Consider the following 25,531-nt stretch of genomic DNA (forward strand, 5'->3'; position numbering starts at 1 on the left):
ATGTGATTCTGTGATGTCCTGTCTGTATACTCTTTTGCCTCTTCCCCTGCCCAGGAGCTGTGGTATGATCAGACACAGCCATTACACAGTACACAGCAGGGGCACATTTATAAGATTATCTCAGGACAGGAACATTATTTTTAAACACATCCAAAAAATGAAACTTTTGGTAGTGGGAAAACCCTTTTAAGTGCCTTGTATTCATATCCAGGCAGATTTGGCAGATTGGGTTAATTTAAAGGAAGCTATTGCACCTATTAACTTAGATTTACAGAGGGAATCTTAAGGCCCCATACACATTGGAGTAAAGTCCTCCGGCCTTCCAACTGAGTCTCCTGATAAATGGTGTTGGTAGGTGAGAAGAATCGAGCACTTTAAATTCCAACACCTGCTTCTATTGTACTCACAGGAGATGAGCTGCCAGTGGGGTCTCTATAGAAAACACATTAATGCCGGTCATGTGGGGGGAGAGGCAGGAAGGGATCGGGAGAAATATCTGTCGGCTAAATGAGCAATGAGACAGAAGCTGTCTCGTGTGTTTAGTTATCATAATAGAGGTCCTAGCTCAAAGGAGGATCTGGATAGAAATGTAGACATTCGGCAAAAGTCCTAAAAAAGTCAACCAAAATAATACACAATGCAAAGAAGGACAAATAAAAAAGCATATAGCAATACATCTGATAGTATGAAGGTTTTCAAGACTCCAGAGATGGAAGACAATCGTGATTATGGCAAGAAGAGGAGAAAAAGAACTAAGCAAATATAACCACTAGTGACGAGAGACAGCTGGGATAAGGTGTTATCTGAGCATGCACAGGTGTAACCGAGTGATTCCGTTGTGCTCAAATAATATGTGCGAGTCCCCGCGCCTGCATGTCTCGTGGCTGTTCAACAGCCACAACACATGCAGGGATAGCATGACAAACAGCCGCAACACATGCAGGGATGGCTTAACAAACAGCCGCAACACATGCAGGGATGGCTTAACAAACAGCTGCAACACATGCAGGGATGGCTTAACAAACAGCCACAACACATGCAGGGATGGCTTAACAAACAGCCACAACACATGCAGGGATGGCTTAACAAACAGCCACAACACATGCAGGGATGGCTTAACAAACAGCCGCAACGCATGCAGGGATGGCTTAACAAACAGCCGCAACATATGCAGCATCGGGGACTTGAAAATATTTTTTTTTGAGCCCGCCAAAGACACTCGGTTAGCACACTAGCATGCTCGGATAACACCTTATTCCCAGCACATTCCCTTATCACCAATAACCACATATTTCATTGCTAGCATTTTATGGACTTTTCACCAACAATCCAACAACTTTTAATATCTGATAATCTATTCATCTGCTGCCAGATGAAAGCCCCTGCGTCCAGTTACCTGTGTGAGTGACACAACCACCCTCTTAGCTTTCAAACAAAAAAATAAAAACTAATGCAGCAGAATTACTATCACAGTCATTTATTCACAAGCAGCCACTTACCAGTTATGGACCATCAATTTCTGTACCGCTAGCAAAGCATTGTAGCGGACCTGTTGGTCTTCATGATGCATGTGGTTCATTACCAGCTGCTTCCCACCCAACTGCTCAATCACCCTGAAAGATGAAGAAAGACTTGTCATATTGATCGCAAGCACAGGCTCATCGATTCACCAGGACTTCATGACTCATGAGTATGAAGCGGTTTCTGCTCATTTTCATATCACATAACTATTAACTAGCTAATAATACATCATGAGTTTACAGGGATTATTTCATAATAACCATCTGACACATCTGACGCCATATTCAGGACTTCAATACTGGGAATGCTATTCTGAAGTTTGTGACAAGCAGCCGACACTTCTCATCCTAATCCTTCCACCTCATCACTAGTCCCACTGACTTGCTGGGAACTCAAGTAGAGTCTCCTGTTTGGTAAGGAAAAAGAGAAGAATCTCCAATATAATGTCAAGTATGTCAGAACTAATGTAGACAGGATTTAATAGCAGATTTCTACACAACCCAAGACCTCTAGTTGGGGGAGACATTGAGCATTGCAATAAAAAGGTTCACAGGGCACGATATACAGAATAGGTAAAAATAATTACATTAAACCTGTCACATCAGTTTACAAGTCAAAATCCACATCCGTGCCTTAAAGGGAATCTGTCACCAGGTTTTTGCTATGTAACCTGATAGCACCATGAGGTGGGGACAGAGACCCTGATTCCAGCAATAAATCACTCAGTTTTTCTGGGTGCAGCAGTGACGATAGAATCACAGTTTCTCTGCTGCAGATCCAGCAGAGCTCTCCACACCACAGCTTTCAATGTACATTGCATAGTGACAGATCGACTAATCAGTGCTGGGGACGCGGCTGGACTACTCTGCACGTGCCAAGTTGTCCTGTAAGGCCGGGATCACACTTGCGAGTGTGATGCGAGTCTCTAGCATCACACTCGCAAGAATGACCCCGGCCTAATGCTGATAAAATGCGCATTGTATTGAAACAGCAAAACACAGCCCAGTAAGTGACATTCCTGTAATCAGGGTCTCTGCTCCTATATTAAGGTACCCTCCATAACATTTGCCCTACATCACAAAAACCTGGTGACAGATTCCCTTTAATTATCTGATAATGTACATAACCACACTCCTGCGCTGTATGAAGCTTACCAGAGAAGAGTCATCTGGGTGTTGACAATGTCAGGAAGAGTCAGGCCATTCAATCTCCAACCACTGTATGACATCACCAGTCAGCAGCCAGAGAAAAGTCATTAGTGCCTGGAGTACAGGTGTCAGAAAATGGATCGTCTGACTCTTCCGGGCCTCATCAACACCCTGATGAATCTTTGTGCCCCTTTTATGAAATCAATTTCCCAGTTTTTTTCGGCATCTGAAATGACAGAGCAAGACAGAGTGCGTGTCACAGAACCCAAGCAATGCCTTAGAGTTCTATGTGTTTGGCAGTAGGTCCAAACAGGAAACAAGATGGCTGTTTTTGGTCCAACCATGGGACATCTTTGGTTAAGGGCAAAATAACAGCCTGCAGTTGTGAGGAGCAAAAGTGCTGCAGAATATCTCAAAGTGTACAACAGCGGCCACTAGTGGTCAATCAGCAGAATGCTGACAACTATGCGCTACATGGTGCTTGTCTGCACATAAGGCACCTACTTGGAAATCTAATCAGATCAGGGCCCGGTGGGACAGGTGATGCACATTACAATCAGATTACTGTAGAACAATAGTTTACAATATTATACACAAAATCTACACACACACAAAAAAAAAAAATTCCACACCTGCAGTACTCCACTTCAGATAGGCACATCACTGAGCACAGTCAAGTTTCCATTATAGCAATTAATTCTATCTGCAGTTTAACAGTTTGATGCCTTAGTTGCACAATCCTCTCTTTTCAATATAGAGCAGTGTAATTACTTAAGCCCTTAATTTTCTTGAAATGAGCTCCGACCAGCAACACGTGTGCCGCTTTCCGTTTGTTTTCACGGCCTGTTCACACAGGCAGACCAAGCTTAGTAAGAGATCATTCAGCGCACATAGGCTGGAATGGTTCTCCGCCGTCCAGGTTCTGTTTGCACAGGATGATGTAATGCAGGCAATGTTGATCTTTTGAGGAAACCTAAAGGCCCCGTTACACAGAACGATATTGTGAACGATACAGTTGCAACGTCACCAGTTTGGTGACGTTGCAGCGATGTCGAAACGACATCGTTGCGTGTGACATGTAGCAACGATCAGTTGGCTGATCGTTAATCGTTGCCTAATTGTCTGGGCCATAAATCTATCGTTGGTCTCCCGCTGGGCAGCACACATCGCTGCGTGTGACAGCGAGAGACCAACGATCAACGAGCTCCCAGCGCCATACAGCAGACGCTGGTATTCAGGGTAAACAGCGGGTAACTAAGCGCCGCACGGTGCTTAGATACCCACTGTTTACCCTGGAAACCAGCGTGCTCACTGGTCCTGATCGCTGGTGAGTCTACCTACGTGACAGCTCTCCAGCGATCCCATCCTCGTCGGATCGTTGGTGGGATCACTGGGACATTGAAGCGTGTAACGGGGCCCTTATGTTAACTTTATTGGACAAACAAGAATTCTGCTTGCTGGTCAGGTCATGGTCACGCTATCTCTAGTAATGCTCTTTTACAATAAAAGTGCAGTGTAAATGCCCCTTTACTCTGGCTGCCTGCTGCTAAATCAAATAGACAGAGAAGTTCGAGAGCTAAATGAATGATATGTACAGTAATTGGCTTTTCTATACCTGCAATGGTCCTGTGATTACAGCAGCCTCTGCACCGATTGAATCTGTGTATAGGACAGTACGTACAAAGCAGGGAGGTGCAGGGATGGTGAAAAGTGTAATCTAACCTATCAGGTTTTCAGAAATAGTGGTTGTAACCAGCTCCAGGGAATCTGTAACATGGCATTTAGTGATAAACTGTTGTTAATTAGGAGGAGAACTCTATGGCACAAACTTGCTGTGAAAGGGAAGTCTTCAAAAATCAAAGAAAAAAATCTAAGGAAGTCCAGCTCCGATCATGGCACACCCTAAAGGATTAAAAAAAATTGCTTTTAAAGTAGTATCCTACATTGTCACAATGTTACGTCTGCTGATGGCCTGATATTTGAAAGAATAATATGAGCAAGACTGAATTTAGACAGTCCGATGGCAGCTGTGTGTTTACTGATAGGCAGATGCTTGATCTCCTGTTTAGACAGGCTGACCACACTTCTATGTGCACAGAACAATGGTTAATATGATCATTTTGTGCGCACAGATTGACATGGTTCTCGGCAGCACATGTCCTGTTTATGTAAGGGTACCGTTACACATAGCGACGCACCAACGATCCCGACAACGATACGATCTGGCGAAGATAGTTTGTGCATCGCTAGTAAGCAGTCATACAGGCCGATCCCCAAAATGACGCACCAGCGATGTTACTAACGACCACGGCGATCGTAGGGACCTTGTCACACACTGTCTATTGTAACAATTCAGACTTTGAATAGGCGTCCTTCAGCGCTACCTTTTCCACGCCCCTCTGCACCGATTGGTGACCACAGCTGCGCTCTCATTAGTCTTATTGGGCGATGTATTTTACAACGCCCCTCTGCTCCGATTGGCGGCCACTACTGCGGCCACATTACGAAATCGAACTTATTTGCGCTCCCATCATTTGTTCCGGAGCACTGAGCACTATTGAGTTCTCTTTGGCTTCACTTTGTATTTGTACAGAGTCTTTTATAATGAGGTCGCTGTTGCGGCAACCAACTGGAGCTTAGGGGGTGTTGCAAAGACAACGTTTAATCACGCCTACGTTGCAGAGTTCTGAGTCGCCAACGAGGTCGCTCGTCGTTGATAAAGGACGTCAAACACTGCGATGCATGGTCAGCGGGACGCCAGCGATCAAAAAATGATCCTGGACGTTCAAGCACGATCAGTGACATCGCAGCAGGGCGCCGGTTGTTGCCGCGTGTCACATTTAGCGAGATCGCTAACGATGTCGCTGTTGCGTCACAAAATCATTGTCGCTTTAGCGATATCGCTAGCGATCTCGTTGTGTGTAACAGGGGCATAAGACTGTGTGCTGCCAAGAATGGTAATTTTTAGGCAAGCTTAAAAATTATTTCACTGGTCAGACAAGCATTTTGCTTATTTGTGGGGCAACTGACTGCCTGCTTAGATAAGCTGAGAGGTCGGAATATTTGATCACGATTAAACAGGCCCTTATATATCCTGTCGCACATATACAAGTTATAATTGATATTCACTTGTCTAAACACTTTGGACAAGAAAAAAAAAAAAAAAAACTAAAATGAGCATCTTTTGGTAACCACAAAATAGACAAAGATGGCCATTCTCTCTCGGCTCACCTGATATTATTTAGATAGCGCTTCCATTAAGAAGGAAAAAAAAAATCAACTTCCATTTGTGCCTAGCAGCTCTTCCCGTGACAGTCACTGCATGGCATCGGCTATGGGCGATTCCTAATGCAAACAGCAAGCTGCTAATGTACAAGCACAAATGCGGCTTATGCTTATTTCACCTTTAATGAAAAAGCACATTACCTCCAAAACTCTCGTCCACTGACTACAGAGAAACAGTCTAGAAATGACAACTGGAAAAGAAAAAAGTCACTAAATCACATTTTCTGCTAAAGCAATAAATGTCACAATTAGCACATTTGGAAAACAATCAAGCATTTTTTTTGTATTTCAGCTTGGAGTGGTGCAACTAATCCAAGCTCCGTGCCTCTAGTATTACAGTCACCAGCCGTGACCACAACTTCTGACTCCCCAGAAGCCAGAGGTAACGGTCACGCTCTCAATGTCAGTCTATCAGCGCCTTGTTCTGGGGTCAGAGGTAACGGTCACACGCTCTCAATGTCAGTCTATCAGCGCCTTGTTCTGGGGTCAGAGGTATCGGTCACACGCTCTCAATGTCAGTCTATGAGCGCCTTGTTCTGGGGTCAGAGGTAATGGTCACACGCTCTCAATGTCAGTCTATGAGCGCCTTGTTCTGGGGTCAGAGGTAACGGTCACACGCTCTCAATGTCAGTCTATGAGCTCCTTGTTCTGGGGTCAGAGGTAACGGTCACACGCTCTCAATGTCAGTCTATGAGCGCCTTGTTCTGGGGTCAGAGGTAACGGTCACACGCTCTCAATGTCAGTCTATGAGCGCCTTGTTCTGGGGTCAGAGGTATCGGTCACAAGCTCTCAATGTCAGTCTATGAGCGCCTTGTTCTGGGGTCAGAGGTAAGGGTCACAAGCTCTCAATGTCAGTCTATGAGCGCCTTGTTCTGGGGTCAGAGGTAACGGTCACACGCTCTCAATGTCAGTCTATCAGCGCCTTGTTCTGGGGTCAGAGGTATTGGTCACACGCTCTCAATGTCAGTCTATGAGCGCCTTGTTCTGGGGTCAGAGGTAACGGTCACAAGCTCTCAATGTCAGTCTATGAGCGCCTTGTTCTGGGGTCAGAGGTAACGGTCACACGCTCTCAATGTCAGTCTATGAGCGCCTTGTTCTGGGGTCAGAGGTATCGGTCACAAGCTCTCAATGTCAGTCTATGAGCGCCTTGTTCTGGGGTCAGAGGTAAGGGTCACAAGCTCTCAATGTCAGTCTATGAGCGCCTTGTTCTGGGGTCAGAGGTAACGGTCACAAGCTCTCAATTTCAGTCTATGAGCGCCTTGTTCTGGGGTCAGTGGTAACTGTCACACGCTCTCAATGTCAGTCTATGAGAGCCTTGTTCTGGTGTCAGAGGTAACGGTCACATGCTCTCAATGTCAGTCTATGAGCGCCTTGTTCTGGGGTCAGAGGTAACGGTCACACGCTCTCAATGTCAGTCTATGAGCGCTTTGTTCTGGGGTCAGAGCTAACGGTCACATGCTCTCAATGTCAGTCTATGAGCGCCTTGTTCTGGGGTCAGAGGTAACGGTCACAAGCTCTCAATGTCAGTCTATGAGCGCCTTGTTCTGGGGTCAGAGGTAACGGTCACATGCTCTCAATGTCAGTCTATGAGCGCCTTGTTCTGGGGTCAGAGGTAACGGTCACATGCTCTCAATGTCAGTCTACGAGCGCCTTGTTCTGGGGTCAGAGGTAACGGTCACATGCTCTCAATGTCAGTCTATGAGCGCCTTGTTCTGGGGTCAGAGGTAACGGTCACATGCTCTCAATGTCAGTCTATGAGCGCCTTGTTCTGGTGTCAGTGGTAACGGTCACATGCTCTCAATGTCAGTCTATGAGCGCCTTGTTCTGGTGTCAGTGGTAACGGTCACATGCTCTCAATGTCAGTCTATGAGCGCCTTGTTCTGGGGTCAGAGGTAACGGTCACATGCTCTCAATGTCAGTCTATGAGCGCCTTGTTCTGGTGTCAGTGGTAACGGTCACATGCTCTCAATGTCAGTCTATGAGCGCCTTGTTCTGGTGTCAGTGGTAACGGTCACACGCTCTCAATGTCAGTCTATGAACGACATGTTCTGGGTTGAGTTGTAACTTCCAGATCGCCTACCAAAGAATGGAGCGATCCGGCATGTCAAAAATTGCTGGAGACTACTGGAGCAGCGCTGATAAAAGATGAAGACAGTGGCTGGTAAGTATAGTACTATGGGCAGGAAACTTAGATTAGTGACACCACTCCAGTGCAGCAATAAAAATTTTTTTAAAAAAAGCAAAACGCTGAAGTGGCGCTTAAAAACCATTGTGTAATATTAAATAAATAATAAGAAAGCTTTCCTTTTTATCAAGAAACCTTGATAACTCATATCGATTGACTTTGGATTATCAAAGGAATAAAGGGGTGGAACATATGTTTTCAGGAGCACTCCTCTGCTTCTAGGTTTATCGCTTGTCAGGGATGGTGCACTCCTGATAACTGAATGGACCTTTCACCAATTCCGAATTATGCCCTCTCCTTACCTAGAAGGCCAGCCACTGACAATAGACTGCATAGGTAACCTAAGCAGTGAGCAGAAAACTCGTCTTATGTAGTCCATAAAGTAGCACGCTCGCCAAACAGTTTATTTTATTGTCTATGTAAATGTATGTGTAGTGTAGTGCAGGAGCAGCAATATACTCACCTATTGACGTTTCTCAGTGTCCAGTTCTGGTCCAGTCCTCTTTTTGGTTCACGTGACTGCTATTCCGACATGTCAGTTCACACCTGTCTTTATGTGTGAGGCGAAAGTCACTATCACAATGTAAGCCGATGGAATCTTGTTCTGACACTCCATAGACTTGCACTGTAAAAGCCATGTCTGGCTCATGCACAGGGCCCAACATGATTCAGAAAGTTGGAACTTCAGTCACTTGAACCAGAAGAGGACCGGAACGGCACAGGAAACCATGGAAGATGGTGATCGGTGCGTATATTACCGCACTTATGCAATCCATACATTTAAAATGGTTTAGGTAAAAAAAGTTTGCTGGGAGTGCTTCTTTATCTGCATAAATACAAAGGATTAATCAATTGTATTTACCAAGGTCACCAGGAATTATGAGCAGGTAGCCGAGAGATATAATATGTAATTCTAGCTGCTTTACTGCTTGATATTTAATTTTTTTTATTAAACTTAGAAACAGTATGTGGCCTACTGCTCAGCTCCCCCTTGTGGTGGCTATGGGTAGCCAGAATTGTATATTTTAGCTTTATGACTATAAAGGGAAATTGACAGTGTGAATTAGAAAATGTAGATCTGATTACTATAGAGATATTAACGTTTACCCCTAGCCGTGACATTTGGGCTGAAAGCAGGTGCCACATTTGAAGCATATAACGAATTTGCTGCGTATGTCACCACTTTCCCCATACCAAAATAACTACTTAGCAGGGACAATAATGGACAGGAAACAAAATCTGCCTGGGTAAAGAATGCACTGTAATCTCAATGCAAGACAAAACGAAAAACAAAAGTACAAAAACTATTTATTTTGTTCCCTCGGCGCCTCATTCACTGAACAGTGGATATAAACCATGGCATTGATGATGGAATGAACGAACAAAAATATTGTAGCCTTCTAGGAATTTTCATACATCTTTTAAATGTAGGTCAGAGGGTTTTTATTTGTGACTGTACATTGCATTCATTGCTAAGAATTGTGTGCACACACGGAAACACAAGGTTAAAAGAGTGATTCCTTTATGTTCCCTTTAAAAGGAGTTTATATTTATTTCTGAAGAAAATGGTATTTTTGACCATTATTTCAAATTACTCTTATTATCAATAAGGTACGTTGTAAAGATATTGTATGGACTCAATATTAATATTAAGTGGTTGAGTTTGTGAAGTCAGTATCTTCATTCTTCAGTCATTGTAGGGGTATTGTGCACACAACATCTGCTCCAAAAACTGCTTGAAAACGCGCTAAATGCCCCAAATTGAACAGATACATGTCTATGTCAAAATGACTTTTTGTTCCTGTGTTCAGTCTTTTAAGCATCTTTGACTTGATTCAGGTTTCGAAAGACCGAAAGCCGTTAAAAGAAGCGAGCGGACCATCTTCTGGGTATTCTTCGCTACGAAGACGCTCTATACGTTACAAGTCAATATGAAGGCTAAAAAATTCCCAAAAAATGCCACAAGTTTTTTTTTTTTGTGTGTGTGTGTTTTCACTTTAAAAATTGTTAGTGGTTTCTCCATTCAGTTAAAAAAGGAAAGCACTAGTGATGAGGGAACGTGCTTGGATAAGGCGTTATCCGAGCATGCACGTGTGTTAACCGAGTGACTTTGGCGTGCTCAAAGAATAAGCTTGAGTCCCTGCGGCTGACTGTCTCGTGCCTGTTCGACAGCCGAAACACATGCAGGGATAGCCTCTTTGTTAGTCAGTCCCTACATGTGTTGTGACTGTCGAACCCCCGCAGGGCCTCCCAACATAGTATTCGAGCACGTCAAAGGCCCTCGGTTAGCACACGCATGCTCGGACAACATCTTATCTGATCACGTTCGCTCATCACTACAGACTACTTAATATCAGTTAAAAAATATAAAGAGCCACAAGGCAGGCACAGTAATATTAAATATATAGGTAACATCCTTATAATAAAACAAATTTATTTACAACCACACATTATTATTGTCACATTGAAAAAAAGGATTAAAAATGTATTTCCTGCACAAATAAATATGATGGTGACACGACCCCTTGCAGAGCAAATTCACATACAGCCTATGTAAAGAAGATAGTCACTTCACAGTTGTTTTCTTATTAAACTCTCTTCCGGCACGGATTTCATTCTGTATTACACATCGCACTGATCGAAGACTCGTGCTTGTTTTTCGATATTTGCATTTGAGTGGAAGCATATTAAGGTTCTCGAAGAAGAGCAGATAAATTGAAGCAGCGCACACTGATCGATGATAGAGCAAAATCGATCCAGGCTTGTTTACAATCATTTATAGGTCACAATTATCTTCAGGTTATATTTGGTTTTTTTTTTCCCACTCAAAAGATAGTTAAGGATCATGATTTCGTTTAACAAATTATGAAAGAAAAATCAGAAAGAATGGATTTTTGTTCAGTCTGCCGCTCGGTTTTTCTCCCCGCCACAGGTTGAACTTGATGAACCTATGTACACATGTCAGGAGGATCAGCGACATCTAACGCACGTTTATAACCCTATCCATATGTTACTACGATGACGATAAGCAGGAAGAATATAGAAAATACACAAGAATAAATCTCACGAATCACTACAAAACTGAGACATATGTACACACTACGCCTATAGAGTGGCAAGAGTTAGAGGCTTTGGCCAGGGGTGCACAGAGCCTTGAAAAACACAGCAAGATTAGTAACATTTGTATCATTCATTTTTGTAGTTTTTTTTTTTAAGAAGGATTATCATGTCCAGACAGAGATTCCCTATCCAATCCGGTAAAAGAAAAGGTGCAGCAAGTCCAAGCGCTGCTAATATTTCCAAATTTATTACTGCCATTTTACTAAAAGGGTAAACTTTACTAAAATCCTTTTTAATTATATTGTTAGATGAAAAATGTTTCCGCCCGGGGGCTTCACTATTTAAAATTTCAAATAAACTTGCTTCCTGATTTTACATATTTAGCAGAGACTTTCATTCCCTGCAGATAGGTGGGCTCCACCAGTCCCCAGACCCTCCACTACCCTGTTTCCCCGAAAATAGGGCACCCCCCGAAAGTAAGGCATGCTAGGAGGAGCACTGTGCCTGCTAATATAAGGCACTCCCCCCCCCCCCCGAAAATAAGGCATACCTTGTTCTGTGCATGGGGCATGCAGTTGTGTCTCGCTCCCGCTGTCCAGTGCCCGCGACTGCAGCCGCGCTGTTCGCAGGAGTTAATCTCAGCCTCGGAGCTGTGTGCCGATCGCCGCCAATGAGCCCTGAGCCAATCACAGCGCAGGAACCATGGGCCAGCTGACGTCATCCTTAGCCTCTGATTGTTCCTGGGCTGTGATTGGCCCAGGGCTCCTGCGCTCTGATTGGCCCAGGGTTCCTGCACCACCAAAGCACTGAAAGCAGCAACGCGGAGGACACCAGTAAGAAAGTGAAAGTGTGTGTGTCTGTGTATGGGTATGTCTGTGTATGGGTGTGTGTGGGTGTGTGTGTGTGTGTGCTCGGTACACACATGGGAGGCTGCAGTGGGATACTGTGATAATGGGAGGCTGCAGTGGGATACCGGGATGATGGGAGGCTGCAGTGGGATGATGGGAGGCTGCAATACTGTACTGTAGAAAGATGGGGGCTGTAATGGAATGATGGGGGGTGCTGTATTGGAGACTGTAAAGGGATGATGAAGGCTGCAATGGGATGATGGGAATATTTGGGGCTGCAAAATGATGATGGGGCTGCTACGGTAAAGGAACTGCTGTCGGTGATTGTTACGGTAGCGGTACAGTGTCCAGAAAGTGTGTGGGAGCCATTTTAGAGCCTTTATGTTTTGTGGCCCTGTGTGGGAGTCAGGCAATTACAGTACCGTACCGTAGTGTGTTACTTTGATTTGTTGTCTGCTTTTCTGCTGAACGGTCTATATGTCTGACTACTGGTTTTACGCTACAGAAAGTTCCTTATGTAAGGGTAGAGCGCGCTGGAATGTTTCTCATGAAAATAAGACCCAACCCCCCCCCCCCCAAAATAAGACATGGTGCAACTTTCGGAGCAAAAATTAATATAAGACGGTGTCTTATTTTCAGGGAAACAGGGTAATTGAACAATAGATCCTTGAGAAGTGCAAAGCTCAGAAGACAGGAGCGCACAGACTGCTTGAGCGTGCACACAGACACCAGTACAGATAAAATAGAAATCATAAGCTACGAAGCCTCCACTTCTTTTGAATCCATGCACCCTTGCTGGTGTGTGGGCACCGTCTCCTGGATTGTGAACTTCTCCAAGGTCTATTGAACAGTGGGCACGGAAAGTATTCAGACCCCTTTAAAATTTTCATTCTTTGTTTCATTGCAGCCATTTGGTAAATTCAAAAAAGTTCATTTTTTTTTCCATTAATGTACACTCTGTACCCCATCTTGACGGAAAAAAACAAATGTAGAAATTTTTGCAAATTTATTATAAAAGAAAAACCAAAATATCACATGGTCATAAGTATTCAGACCCTCTGCTCAGACACTCATATCTAAGCCACATGCTGTCCATTTCCTTGTGATCCTCCTTGAGATGGTTCTACTCCTTCATTGGAGACCAGCTGTGTTTAATTAAACTGATAGGACTTGATTTGTAAAGGCACACACCTGTCTACATAAGACATCACAGCTCACAGTGCATGTCAGACCAAATGAGAATCATGAGGTCAAAGGAACTGACCAAAGAGCTCAGAGACAGAATTGTGGCAAGGTACAGATCTGGCCAAGGTTACAAAAGAATTTCTGCAGTACTCAAGGTTCCTAAGGGCACAGTGGGGTCCATAATCCTTAAATGGAAGAAATTTGGGACCACGAGAAGTCTTCCTAGAACTGGCCGTCCAGTCAAACTGAGCAATCGTGGGAGAAGAGCCTTGGTGAGAGAAGTAAAGAAGAACCTCAAGATCACTGTGGCTGAGCTCCAGAGATGCAGTAGGGATGGGAGAAAGTACCAGAAAGTCAACTATCACTGCATCCCTCCACCAGTTGGGCCTTTATGGCAGAGTGGCCCGATGGAAGCTTCTCCTCAGTGCAAGACATATGAAAGCCCGCATATGTTTTGCTAAAAACACATAACGGACTCCCAGACTATGACAAAAAAGATTCTCTGGTCTGATGAGACCAAGATAGAACATTTTGGTGATAATTCTAAGCAGTATGTGTGGAAAAAACCAGGCACTGCTCATCACCTGCCCAATACAATCCCAACAGTGAAACATGGTGGTGGCAGCATCATGCTACGGGGGTGTTTTTCAGCTGCAGGGACAGGACGACTTATAGCCTCATTCATGTTTCCTTCAATGGCAAAGTACAGAGATATCCTGGATGAAAACCTCTTCCAGAGTGCTCTGAACCTCAGACTTGGCCGAAAGTTCACCATCCAACAAGACAATGACCCTAAGCACATAGCTAAAATAACAAAAGGAGTGGCTTCGCAACAACTCTGTGACCATTCTTGACTTGCCCAGCTAGAGCCCTGACCTAAACCCAATTGAGCATCTATGGAGAGACCTGAAAATGGCTGTCCACCAACGTTCACCAAACAATCTGACGGAACTGGAGAGGATCTGCAAGGAGGAATGACAGAGGATCCCCAAATCCAGGTGTGACAAACTTGTTGCATCATCCCCAAGAAGACTCATGGTTGTACTAGCTCAAACGGGTGTTTCTACTCAATACTGAGGAAAGGGTATGAATACCTGTAAGTCTCTTTTCCCTGCATGAGTCAGCAAAATACAATTCTACATTACTGCAAAGTCCCTGGCAGGGGGAACAAGCAAAGCAGCTGGGTCAGAGTCAAAGAGGGGGTGGAGCATCTGCCAGGGACTTTGCAAAGAGTAGAATTGTAGTTCTAATGATGACTCATGCAGGGAAAAGCTAATTCTTTTTTCTACATAGAGCTTAGAGGGATTCAGCTTGTTTGCTTTAAATCACATGATGTCATAGACCTAATAGAAATTAGAAGAATTGGCTGGGTAGAAAGGCAAAATGAGCAATTGTTAAACAGCACTATATAATATGATGATTGCAATATACTATAAGGATAAAAACTTTGATGGGAGGAGGGCTTAATTAAGACCTTATTACAGCATCAAAATGGGTCCACTATGCTGTGGTTTGTTCGTGTTATCCAAGTGAATAAATGGACACAATTTGGAAAACTGTGCAACTTTCCTCAAGCTTTTTCCCCTGGTACTCCAATATAGTTGTTATAACCAAGTTGATGAGTTTCGTTTTGCTATTTTCTTCTTGTTTGTTTGTTCTTTTGCAAAAAAAACCCATAAAATTACTGCAAGACGCAGTTAGCAAATTAAATTAGAATACTTCTCCGAATTCTGTATACAAAATAGGAGCGCTGCTACAAAAAGTCCTTAGGTAACCATAGAGACAGTATGGTATGAAAAGGTGGATAGATTGGAGACCTTGGATATTGTTCAGAAACATATGTGTAGGTAGCAATAGATAAGAAATCACGGCAATGACTAAATAGCTAAAAAATATATATGTTGTGGAATATTAGATGTTTTGCCTCACAACCATTGCAGACGTACACTTTTGCCAAAGGCTTTTGCCAGTATAAAGTCAGACTTCCCCCACTGCTGCTTTTTCTCCCTACCTACCAGCAGTAGCCTTAGGGTATTGTGCACACGATCAGTAAACACTGCGGGTTGAACGCTGTATACTTGTCACAGCGTACTGGATGGGATTTTTGGAAATTTCTTGCCCACTATGCGTCCAGAGACACCCACAGAGATGGATTCGCAGCACGTCTTTCCAGAACGCAGCATTTCAATTTATCTTGCAAAAACTCCGCATGAGAAATTTCACCTGTTCAATATATTAGACGCAGTGAATCCGCACGGTTCAGTGATCACATGCAGATTCAACTGCATTCATTAGATGGCAGCGCTTTGGATGCAGCACACATGCGCTGCGTCCAAAGCGCTGCCAATTCCGGATCGTTGGCACATACCCTTACAGACACATGGAGAGCTGAGAATGCAACAGAATTCCTTCTCCCCACCCACCTCATGTAGTCCTACATATGGAGGGCTGAGACTGTAGCAGGATGCCTTCTCCTCACACAGTGTGCAGTCTTACATGAAGAGCTGAGACTGTAGCAGTATGCCTTCTCCTCACACACCGCGTGCAGTCTCGCATATGGAGGGCAGAGACTGTAGCAGGATGCCTTCTGCTCACACAGTCTGACATGAAGAGCTGAGACTGTAGCAGTATGCCTTCTCCTCACACACCGCGTGCAGTCTGACATGAAGAGCTCAGACTGTAGCAGTATGCCTTCTCCTTACACACAGTGTGCAGTCTTACATGAAGAGCTGAGACTGTAGCAGTATGCCTTCTCCTCACACACCGCGTGCAGTCTCGCATATGGAGGGCAGAGACTGTAGCAGTATGCCTTCTCCTCACACACCGTGTGTAGTCTCGCATATGGAGGGCAGAGACTGTAGCAGTATGCCTTCTCCTCACACACAGTGTGCAGTCTTACATGAAGAGCTGAGACTGTAGTAGTATGCCTTCTCCTCACACACCGCGTGCAGTCTCGCATATGGAGGGCAGAGACTGTAGCAGTATGCCTTCTCCTCACACACCGTGTGTAGTCTCGCATATGTAGGGCAGAGACTGTAGCAGTATGCCTTCTCCTCACACACCGCGTGCAGTCTTACATGAAGAGCTGAGACTGTAGTAGTATGCCTTCTCCTCACACACCGCGTGCAGTCTCGCATATGGAGGGCAGAGACTGTAGCAGTATGCCTTCTCCTCACACACCGTGTGTAGTCTTACCCATGGAGAGCTGAGACTGTAGCAGTATGCCTTCTCCTCACACACCGCGTGCAGTCTTACATGAAGAGCTGAGACTGTAGTAGTATGCCTTCTCCTCACACACCGCGTGCAGTCTCGCATATGGAGGGCAGAGACTGTAGCAGTATGCCTTCTCCTCACACACCGTGTGTAGTCTCGCATATGTAGGGCAGAGACTGTAGCAGTATGCCTTCTCCTCACACACAGTGTGCAGTCTTACATGAAGAGCTGAGACTGTAGTAGTATGCCTTCTCCTCACACACCGCGTGCAGTCTCGCATATGGAGGGCAGAGACTGTAGCAGTATGCCTTCTCCTCACACACCGCGTGCAGTCTCGCATATGGAGGGCAGAGACTGTAGCAGTATGCCTTCTCCTCACACACAGTGTGCAGTCTTACATGAAGAGCTGAGACTGTAGTAGTATGCCTTCTCCTCACACACCGCGTGCAGTCTCGCATATGGAGGGCAGAGACTGTAGCAGTATGCCTTCTCCTCACACACCGTGTGTAGTCTTACCCATGGAGAGCTGAGACTGTAGCAGTATGCCTTCTACTTACACACTGCGTGCAGTCTTACATGAAGAGCTGAGACTGTAGTAGTATGCCTTCTCCTCACACACCGCGTGCAGTCTCGCATATGGAGGGCAGAGACTGTAGCAGTATGCCTTCTCCTCACACACCGCGTGCAGTCTCGCATATGGAGGGCAGAGACTGTAGCAGTATGCCTTCTCCTCACACACAGTGTGCAGTCTTACATGAAGAGCTGAGACTGTAGTAGTATGCCTTCTCCTCACACACCGCGTGCAGTCTCGCATATGGAGGGCAGAGACTGTAGCAGTATGCCTTCTCCTCACACACCGTGTGTAGCCTTACCCATGGAGAGCTGAGACTGTAGCAGTATGCCTTCTACTTACACACCGCGTGCAGTCTTACATGAAGAGCTGAGACTGTAGTAGTATGCCTTCTCCTCACACACCGCGTGCAGTCTCGCATATGGAGGGCAGAGACTGTAGCAGTATGCCTTCTCCTCACACACCGCGTGCAGTCTCGCATATGGAGGGCAGAGACTGTAGCAGTATGCCTTCTCCTCACACACAGTGTGCAGTCTTACATGAAGAGCTGAGACTGTAGTAGTATGCCTTCTCCTCACACACCGCGTGCAGTCTCGCATATGGAGGGCAGAGACTGTAGCAGTATGCCTTCTCCTCACACACCGTGTGTAGTCTTACCCATGGAGAGCTGAGACTGTAGCAGTATGCCTTCTACTTACACACCGCGTGCAGTCTTACATGAAGAGCTGAGACTGTAGTAGTATGCCTTCTCCTCACACACCGCGTGCAGTCTCGCATATGGAGGGCAGAGACTGTAGCAGTATGCCTTCTCCTCACACACCGCGTGCAGTCTCGCATATGGAGGGCAGAGACTGTAGCAGTATGCCTTCTCCTCACACACAGTGTGCAGTCTTACATGAAGAGCTGAGACTGTAGTAGTATGCCTTCTCCTCACACACCGCGTGCAGTCTCGCATATGGAGGGCAGAGACTGTAGCAGTATGCCTTCTCCTCACACACCGTGTGTAGCCTTACCCATGGAGAGCTGAGACTGTAGCAGTATGCCTTCTACTTACACACCGCGTGCAGTCTTACATGAAGAGCTGAGACTGTAGTAGTATGCCTTCTCCTCACACACCGCGTGCAGTCTCGCATATGGAGGGCAGAGACTGTAGCAGTATGCCTTCTCCTCACACACCGCGTGCAGTCTCGCATATGGAGGGCAGAGACTGTAGCAGTATGCCTTCTCCTCACACACAGTGTGCAGTCTTACATGAAGAGCTGAGACTGTAGTAGTATGCCTTCTCCTCACACACCGCGTGCAGTCTCGCATATGGAGGGCAGAGACTGTAGCAGTATGCCTTCTCCTCACACACCGTGTGTAGTCTTACCCATGGAGAGCTGAGACTGTAGCAGTATGCCTTCTACTTACACACCGCGTGCAGTCTTACATGAAGAGCTGAGACTGTAGTAGTATGCCTTCTCCTCACACACCGCGTGCAGTCTCGCATATGGAGGGCAGAGACTGTAGCAGTATGCCTTCTCCTCACACACCGTGTGTAGTCTTACCCATGGAGAGCTGAGACTGTAGCAGTATGCCTTCTCCTCACACACAGTGTGCAGTCTTACATGAAGAGCTGAGACTGTAGTAGTATGCCTTCTCCTCACACACCGCGTGCAGTCTCGCATATGGAGGGCAGAGACTGTAGCAGTATGCCTTCTCCTCACACACCACGTGCAGTCTCGCATATGGAGGGCAGAGACTGTAGCAGTATGCCTTCTCCTCACACACAGTGTGCAGTCTTACATGAAGAGCTGAGACTGTAGTAGTATGCCTTCTCCTCACACACCGCGTGCAGTCTCGCATATGGAGGGCAGAGACTGTAGCAGTATGCCTTCTCCTCACACACCGTGTGTAGTCTTACCCATGGAGAGCTGAGACTGTAGCAGTATGCCTTCTCCTTACACACCGCGTGCAGTCTTACACAAAATTCAAATTCAAATAAGCTTTATTGGCAGTTTTGCCAAAGCAAGTGTACAAAAAGGAAAAGGGACTGTAGGGATGTTGAGTAGGGGCTGTTGGAAGGGGGCAGATCCAGGACAGGGCTATAGAAGTCCATGGCATAGGGAAGGAGGATGGGGGGATGGGGGCAGATTCAGGATGAGGGCTATAGAAGTCCATGAGTTATCATAGTTCTCTTTCTCGCAGTCTATGACATGAAGAGCTGAGACTGTAGCAGTATGCCTTCTCCTCACACACCGCGTGCAGTCTTACATATGAAGGGCTGAGACTGTAGCAGTATGCCTTCTCCTCACACACCGCGTGCAGTCTTACATATGAAGGGCTGAGACTGTAGCAGTATGCCTTCTCCTTACACACCGCGTGCAGTCTTAAGGGCCTGTCAGACTAAGCGATATCTCTAGCAATATCGCTATAACTTGTGACGTTATAGCGATATTGCTAGCGATATCGCTATGTCTGATACTTGCCTACGACCCGCTCCCCCGCTGATTACGCGAGAACGTCCAGGACTGTTTCTCGTCGTCAGCTTCCTGCGGCGCTTCCTGTGGAGAGACGAGCGTGGACGCAGGCGGGAGGACGCAGGATCGCCTAGTGTGACAGGTAAGTAGCGACCCCCGTCCCCTGCGATGTCGCTGGTGAGATCTGCCTGTGTGGCAGCTCACTAGCGACCACTTAGCGATGTGCCAGCGATCCTGACCGCGTCATATCGCTGGTCGGGATCGCTGGTGCATCGCTAGGTGTGACAGTACCTAAACATGGAGGGCTGAGACTCTAGCAATTTACCGTCTCCTCTCACACCACATGCAGACTTTCACATGGAGGGCTGAGACTGTAGTAGTATGCCTTCTCCTCACACACCACGTGCAGTCTTACACATGGAGGGCTGAGACTGTAGTAGTATGCCTTCTCCTCACACACCACGTGCAGTCTTACACATGGAGGGCTGAGACTGCAGTAGCATTCCTTCCTCCCCAATTCCTGTTTTACATTTCTGATAAAGGAAAAGGATTTCAATATTTCCAGGAAAAAACTACAAAGACACACTACTGCGATGTAAAGGAAATTGATTCTGCAGTCTTATGAGCCAATACCTAATTGGTGAAACATAAGAGGATAAGTTTTGGTACAGGGGTTGTCTCATGTATTCTGTTCGGGAGCGCACCATTCCACTGCTTCCTGTTTGCCGCAGTGCATTGCACTTCTGTAGATTAATGGTTCGGCGCAGTGGCATGGTCCCACTGCTGGTCCAAACTCTCCTATGCTGCAAGCATAGTCATCTCTGCTTCTGCAGCAACGGAGGAGCGCTGGGGGACATACGCTGGCTGGATCCAGCAATCTGGCCACCACTTGTAAGCGCTAAACAGAAGGCCTTGGTTAGGGAACCAGCCGCCTCTGATACACTGCATCGATGGCAGGTAACCTGAGTAGTATATTATAGAATTAAATTTACCTCTAATCTTGAGAACATAATACCTCATTGCTCGCCTCTTTGGACACCTGCATTGCCCATTTTTCCCTGTACGGTCCTCATCTCCTTTTCCTACTGCCGCCATGTGCGGAAAAACTGGGTCTATTGACGACAGGCAGGAACATCCGAATGAGACTAGGGCCAGGACATCTCTGCATAGGTCTGGCCTAGAGTGTGTATTGTAGTGTTGCAGCACACGTTGCCACGCCACAACGTGCATGTGTAGAGACGACCCAGGATGTCTCTGAACATTGGTACTGGAAGGTCATGGCAACCTTGCAATGTACAGCATAGGTCGTGGCTTCCCTAAGTGTGTTTATTCAAAGACAATGGTTTTACTTGCACATAGCGGTTTTTAAATTCCAAACAGAAAACACAGTATACGGTATATATGACTGAAGTAGCCAAGACATAATTGACAATACACCTATACTCGGACTGTAAACTGACTGGCCGAATCACACAAAAATAGCATTTAAAGTACAGCTAGACCTCGCCAAAAACCACCTTCAGAAGACCCCTTCCCCCACGTAAGCATCTCCTGTAATTTCTCCTGTAAAACAACATATAGTGCTTTAACTTTAGGAAACTCATTTTATTTTTTGATAATCATGATATTGTACTTTTAATTGCAAGTGACTGAAGGAGAGCAGATGTGTATCATAGATATGTAAAGAGTTAACAATAGAAGGACATCTTGGAGAGCTCCTCAGCAATTGTTTCTTATACACACAGAAAACGTAGAGTGACAGAATATGAAAGATTATACTTTATTGTCAATGCTTTTACAATAGGGATGTGAACAAAGGGGTAAATCATCAGGAGCTGTAAGCGGCTGAATGGTGCAGAAGTGGGGAAACAGACGCTAACTTTTATTTTAAAGACTGTCAAGGTTAAAACAATCAGCCTTTTTCTATTGTAAGCACTTAGAACAGGAGAGGTGGTGCTCAACAGAATGGAAATTTAGGATTCACATCATAATATAAATGGCATCTAGAGAAGGAGAGTTTGTCTTGTTTCATGTTGCGGAGATGTAACAGAATCGGAGCACGGAGCAGAAATCATTATCTTAATGGGGTAATGCACCTTATCTTAAGAACATGCCACAAACGTGTTTACAGGACCGGCCCCCTACTAATTGCAAATTAAGACAGTAGTCAGTTACTACAAATAAGAGCACAATAAGGCTATGCTCACATGTCCAGTAGTGATCAGTTACAAAGGATCCAGCAGATACCTTTTGGCAAAAACATGGATTTTTGTGATAAACTCACCGTAAAATCCTTTTCCCGGAGACGCTTATTGGAGGACACAAATACTGTGGGTGTATGCTACTGCCGCCTGGAGGCTGACACTAAGTGAAAAAAAGAGGTTAGCTCCTCCTCCGCCGTATACACCCTCGCCCCGATTACGGGCAGAAACCAGTTTGGTGCAAAAGCAGTAGGAGATCAAACAAAAATAAAACCTTAATGCAGGTAACAACATGTCTAGAAAAACACCACCCTAATATCAAAAAGAAAATGCATATTAAATTAAAAAAACAAGAGCCAATTGGCTACCAGGGTGGGTGTTGTGTCCCCCAATGAGCGTCTCGGAGAAAAGGATTTTACGGTGAGTTTATCAAAAAAAATCCATGTTTCTCCTTCGCCTCATTGGGGGAGGGGGACACAGATACTGTGGGACGTCCTAAAGCAGTCCCTGGGTGGGAAGTTGACTCACCGATCCAAGCTACATGCACCTCCTGTCTAAAGGTGCGCCACTGCTGCTTGGAGAACCCTTCTACCCAGGCTCGCATCCGCTGAAGCCTGAGTATGGATACTGTAATGTTTGGCAAATGTGTGCAGACTGGACCAGGTTGCTGGCTTGCAAACCTGTTCTGCCGATGCCTGATGCTGAAGAGCCCAAGAAGCGCCCACTGCCCAAGTAGAGTGTGCTCTGATCCCTGCTGGAACAGGTGCGCCTCTGATGCGGTAAGACTCTTGAATAGTCAACCGAATCCACCTGGCTATGGTAGATTTTGAGGCAGCAAGTCCCTTCCTGCGACCTTCTGGGAACACGAACAGCACGTGTGACAGAAGAAAAGGTGCCGTCCGTGACACGTACCTCCTGAGTGCTCTCACCAGATCCAACGTATGAAGGGCCTTTTCCACACAGTGTACCGGTGCTGGACAAAAAGAGGGCAAGACAATATCCTCATTAATGTGAAACGAGGAAATGACCTTTGGCAGAAAATGAGGAGCTGGTCTGAGAACCACCTTATCCTTGTGGAAAGTGCAAAACGGGGCTCGACAAGATAGGGCTGCCAGCTCCGAGACCCGCCTGATAGAAGTTATAGCTACAAGGAATGCCACCTTCCAGGAAAGGTACGACAAAGGCATCCTGTAGCGGTACAAATGGAGCTTCATGCAGAACGCCTAAGACCAGGATTAGGTCCCAGGCGTCCATAGGCGTCTTATAGGGAGATACCAAGTGGGATACTCCATGGATGAAAGTCTTTACCTGAAAATTGGTAGCAATCCTGGGCTGGAAAAGGACGGATAAGGCCGATATCTGTCTCCTGAGCGAACTTGGGGCCAAGCCTGAGTCTAAGCCAGACTGGAGAAAGGCCAAGATGTTAGGGATAGAGAATCTCAGTGGAGAACAATCGCGGCCTCGACACCATGAGAAGAAAACCTTCCAGGTGTCATGGTAAATTCGTGCCGAGGTAGGCTTCCGGGCACTAACCATTGTAGCAACCACTTCGCCCCCAAACCCCGCCTGGGTCAGAATCCAAGATTCAACGGCCAAGCCGTCAAACGCAGGGCCCCTGAGTTCGGGTGGCAGATCGGGCCCTGGGAAAGTAGATCTGGGTGCTCTGGCAGTCGCCAGGGAATGTCAGTGAGCAGCTGCACTAGCTCTGCGTACCATGCCCAACGGGGCCAGTCTGGGGCCAGCAGAATCGCTGAAACACCTTCTGCCTTGATCTTCTTGATGACTCTCGGAAGCAGTGGCACCGGGGGAAATAGGTATGGGAGGTGAAACTGGTTCCATGGCAGAACCAACGCATTCACGGCGATTGCCTGCGGGTCCCGGGACCGAGCGACAAATGTGGGCACCATATAATACACTACAGGAACAGAAAAGCGCAATAGGGTCTTATCCCGGTTAGTATTGAAATAATAAAAGAAATCCACTCACCTACTTTAGGAGAGATCGGGCATATATGATCAGTGTCAGCTGCTGCACGTCCAATGGTCATACAAGTAACCGCTGCTATATCAACTCTTACGGAATTAATTTTTGGACTTTCTGTGCGCTGCTCGACAAAACATACGATTCCAATCATGATTAAAGATTTATTCCCAACGCGTTTCGAAGCGAACACCACTTCTTCCTCAGGGGATGACAAATATGTCTTCCCCTGAGGAAGAAGTGGTGTTCGCTTCGAAACGGGTTGGGAATAAATAATCTTTAATCCTGATTGGAATCGTGTATTTTGTCGAGCAGCGCACAGAAAGTCCAAAAATTAATTCCGTAAGAGTTGAAATGTGGGCACCATGGCATTCACCCTGGAGGCTATGAGGTCCACATCCGGTATTCCCCACCGTTTGCAAACCTGCTGGAAGACCTCGGGGTGTAGTGACCATTCCCCGGACGCAAGGTCCTGCCGGCTGAGGAAGTCTGCCGCCCAGTTCTCTACGCCCAGGATGTGGACCGCCGATATCACCGAGTGATTCCTCTCAGCCTAGTGAAGAACGTGCCCTACCTCGCGCATGGTTGCTCTGCTCCGGGTGCCCCCTTGATGATTTATGTAAGCCACCGCCGTGGCGTTGTCCAACTGAATCCGGACAGGGTGGCCTGCTAGAAGGTGATGAAAATGTTGCAGAGCCAGCCAGATCACTCGTATCTCCAATAAGTTGATCGGGAGGCGTGCCTCCTGCGGCGACCACCGTCCCTGGATCGTGTAGTGGCGACAAACCGCTCCCCAGCCAAGGAGGCTGGCGTCGGTTGTGACTACCATCCAATGGTCTGGGGGAAAGGGTTACCCCTGGAGGAGGGAGGACCTTATTGTCCACCACTCGAGTGACTGTCTGACCTGCGAGGACAACCAGCACCGGTGATCGAGCGTAAAAGGGTTCTTGTCCCAGGATGACAAGAGGGTGTGTTGCAGGCGGCGAAGATGGAACTGGGCGAACGGGATCGCTTCCATTGCTGCCACCATCTTCCCTAGAATCCTCATCCCAAACTGGATGGTGTGAGGGACTGGTTGGCAAAGTGTCCGGACTCCCTGCCGGAGAGCTAGTGCCTTGTCTCGAGGGAGAATTACCAACCCTCGTGTGATGAAGGAGCAGCTACCATCTTGGATATGGGGCCTAATGCTTGCCTCATGTCTTAGCTTGGCCTGTCCATTTTGGTCTGAGTTCACAAGAATTACAGGGAGGTGTGATGAAGGACACCTACCCTGCTCCTACCCTCCAGGGCCTGTACGCATATTGAAGAAAGCAGGATTTAGTGCCCAATGTTGAATAGCAAGGTCTTTTAGTATGATAATGAGATAAAGCCCAAAACAGAACTTCAAAGCTTAAGCAGGAGCCACGCCAGCATGAGGCAGGAAGGGGCCTGGGGGCTTCAATTAGAATATACCTGTCAGCTAGACTCAGAAATACACATCCATTGTCTCTCCCAGCCTCTCCGGCTCCATCCTAGGATCATGGATTATGAGCACATCTTTCGAGTTATGGACTTATGAAAAATATCCGAGTGACCCTGAGGAAATCGCGCATCTGGCAGTGCGACTCCTGAGGCGGTGAGAGTTCTGGGGCCTGAGATACATAGATTGGCCACCCACAGCGACCCAATGGGGCCATATTTGCTCTCCACGCGACAGGCAAAACAAACCGCATTCACTGGTACCTCTCATGTCCTGATCCGATCATGCTGCTGGAAGTTACCCCCTTTCTTAGATATTGGGAATAAGTTCTGCAGGGAGCTAAAGGGTGGAGAATATTAGCCCACCCTCTGACACAGGGGGAGGAACCTAGCGTGCTGAACTAGCAGCACATGGCA

At 46.4% G+C, this 25,531-nt stretch overlaps 1 protein-coding gene across 4 annotated transcripts in view; it reads right to left on the minus strand.

The window, feature by feature from the left end:
- ATP6V1H (ATPase H+ transporting V1 subunit H) overlaps positions 1 to 25,531 on the minus strand; it is a 215,105-nt gene that overhangs the window by 62,709 nt on the left and 126,865 nt on the right. For 3 of the 4 annotated variants that reach the window (XR_012233809.1, XM_073583809.1, XM_073583810.1), the window contains one exon: positions 1,500 to 1,613. The exons of the other annotated variant lie outside the window; for it this stretch is intronic. Coding sequence is in view for 2 of the 3 variants with exons in the window: in XM_073583809.1 (XP_073439910.1) it covers positions 1,500 to 1,613 (114 nt within the window). In the remaining variant the exon portion in view is untranslated. The remainder of the gene's footprint in view (positions 1 to 1,499; positions 1,614 to 25,531) is intronic. 4 annotated transcript variants of the gene reach the window in all.

This window comes from Dendrobates tinctorius, unplaced genomic scaffold, assembly GCF_039654945.1.
Source record: "Dendrobates tinctorius isolate UK_male_01 unplaced genomic scaffold, ASM3965494v1 ptg000081l, whole genome shotgun sequence".
NCBI lineage: Eukaryota > Metazoa > Chordata > Amphibia > Anura > Dendrobatidae > Dendrobates > Dendrobates tinctorius.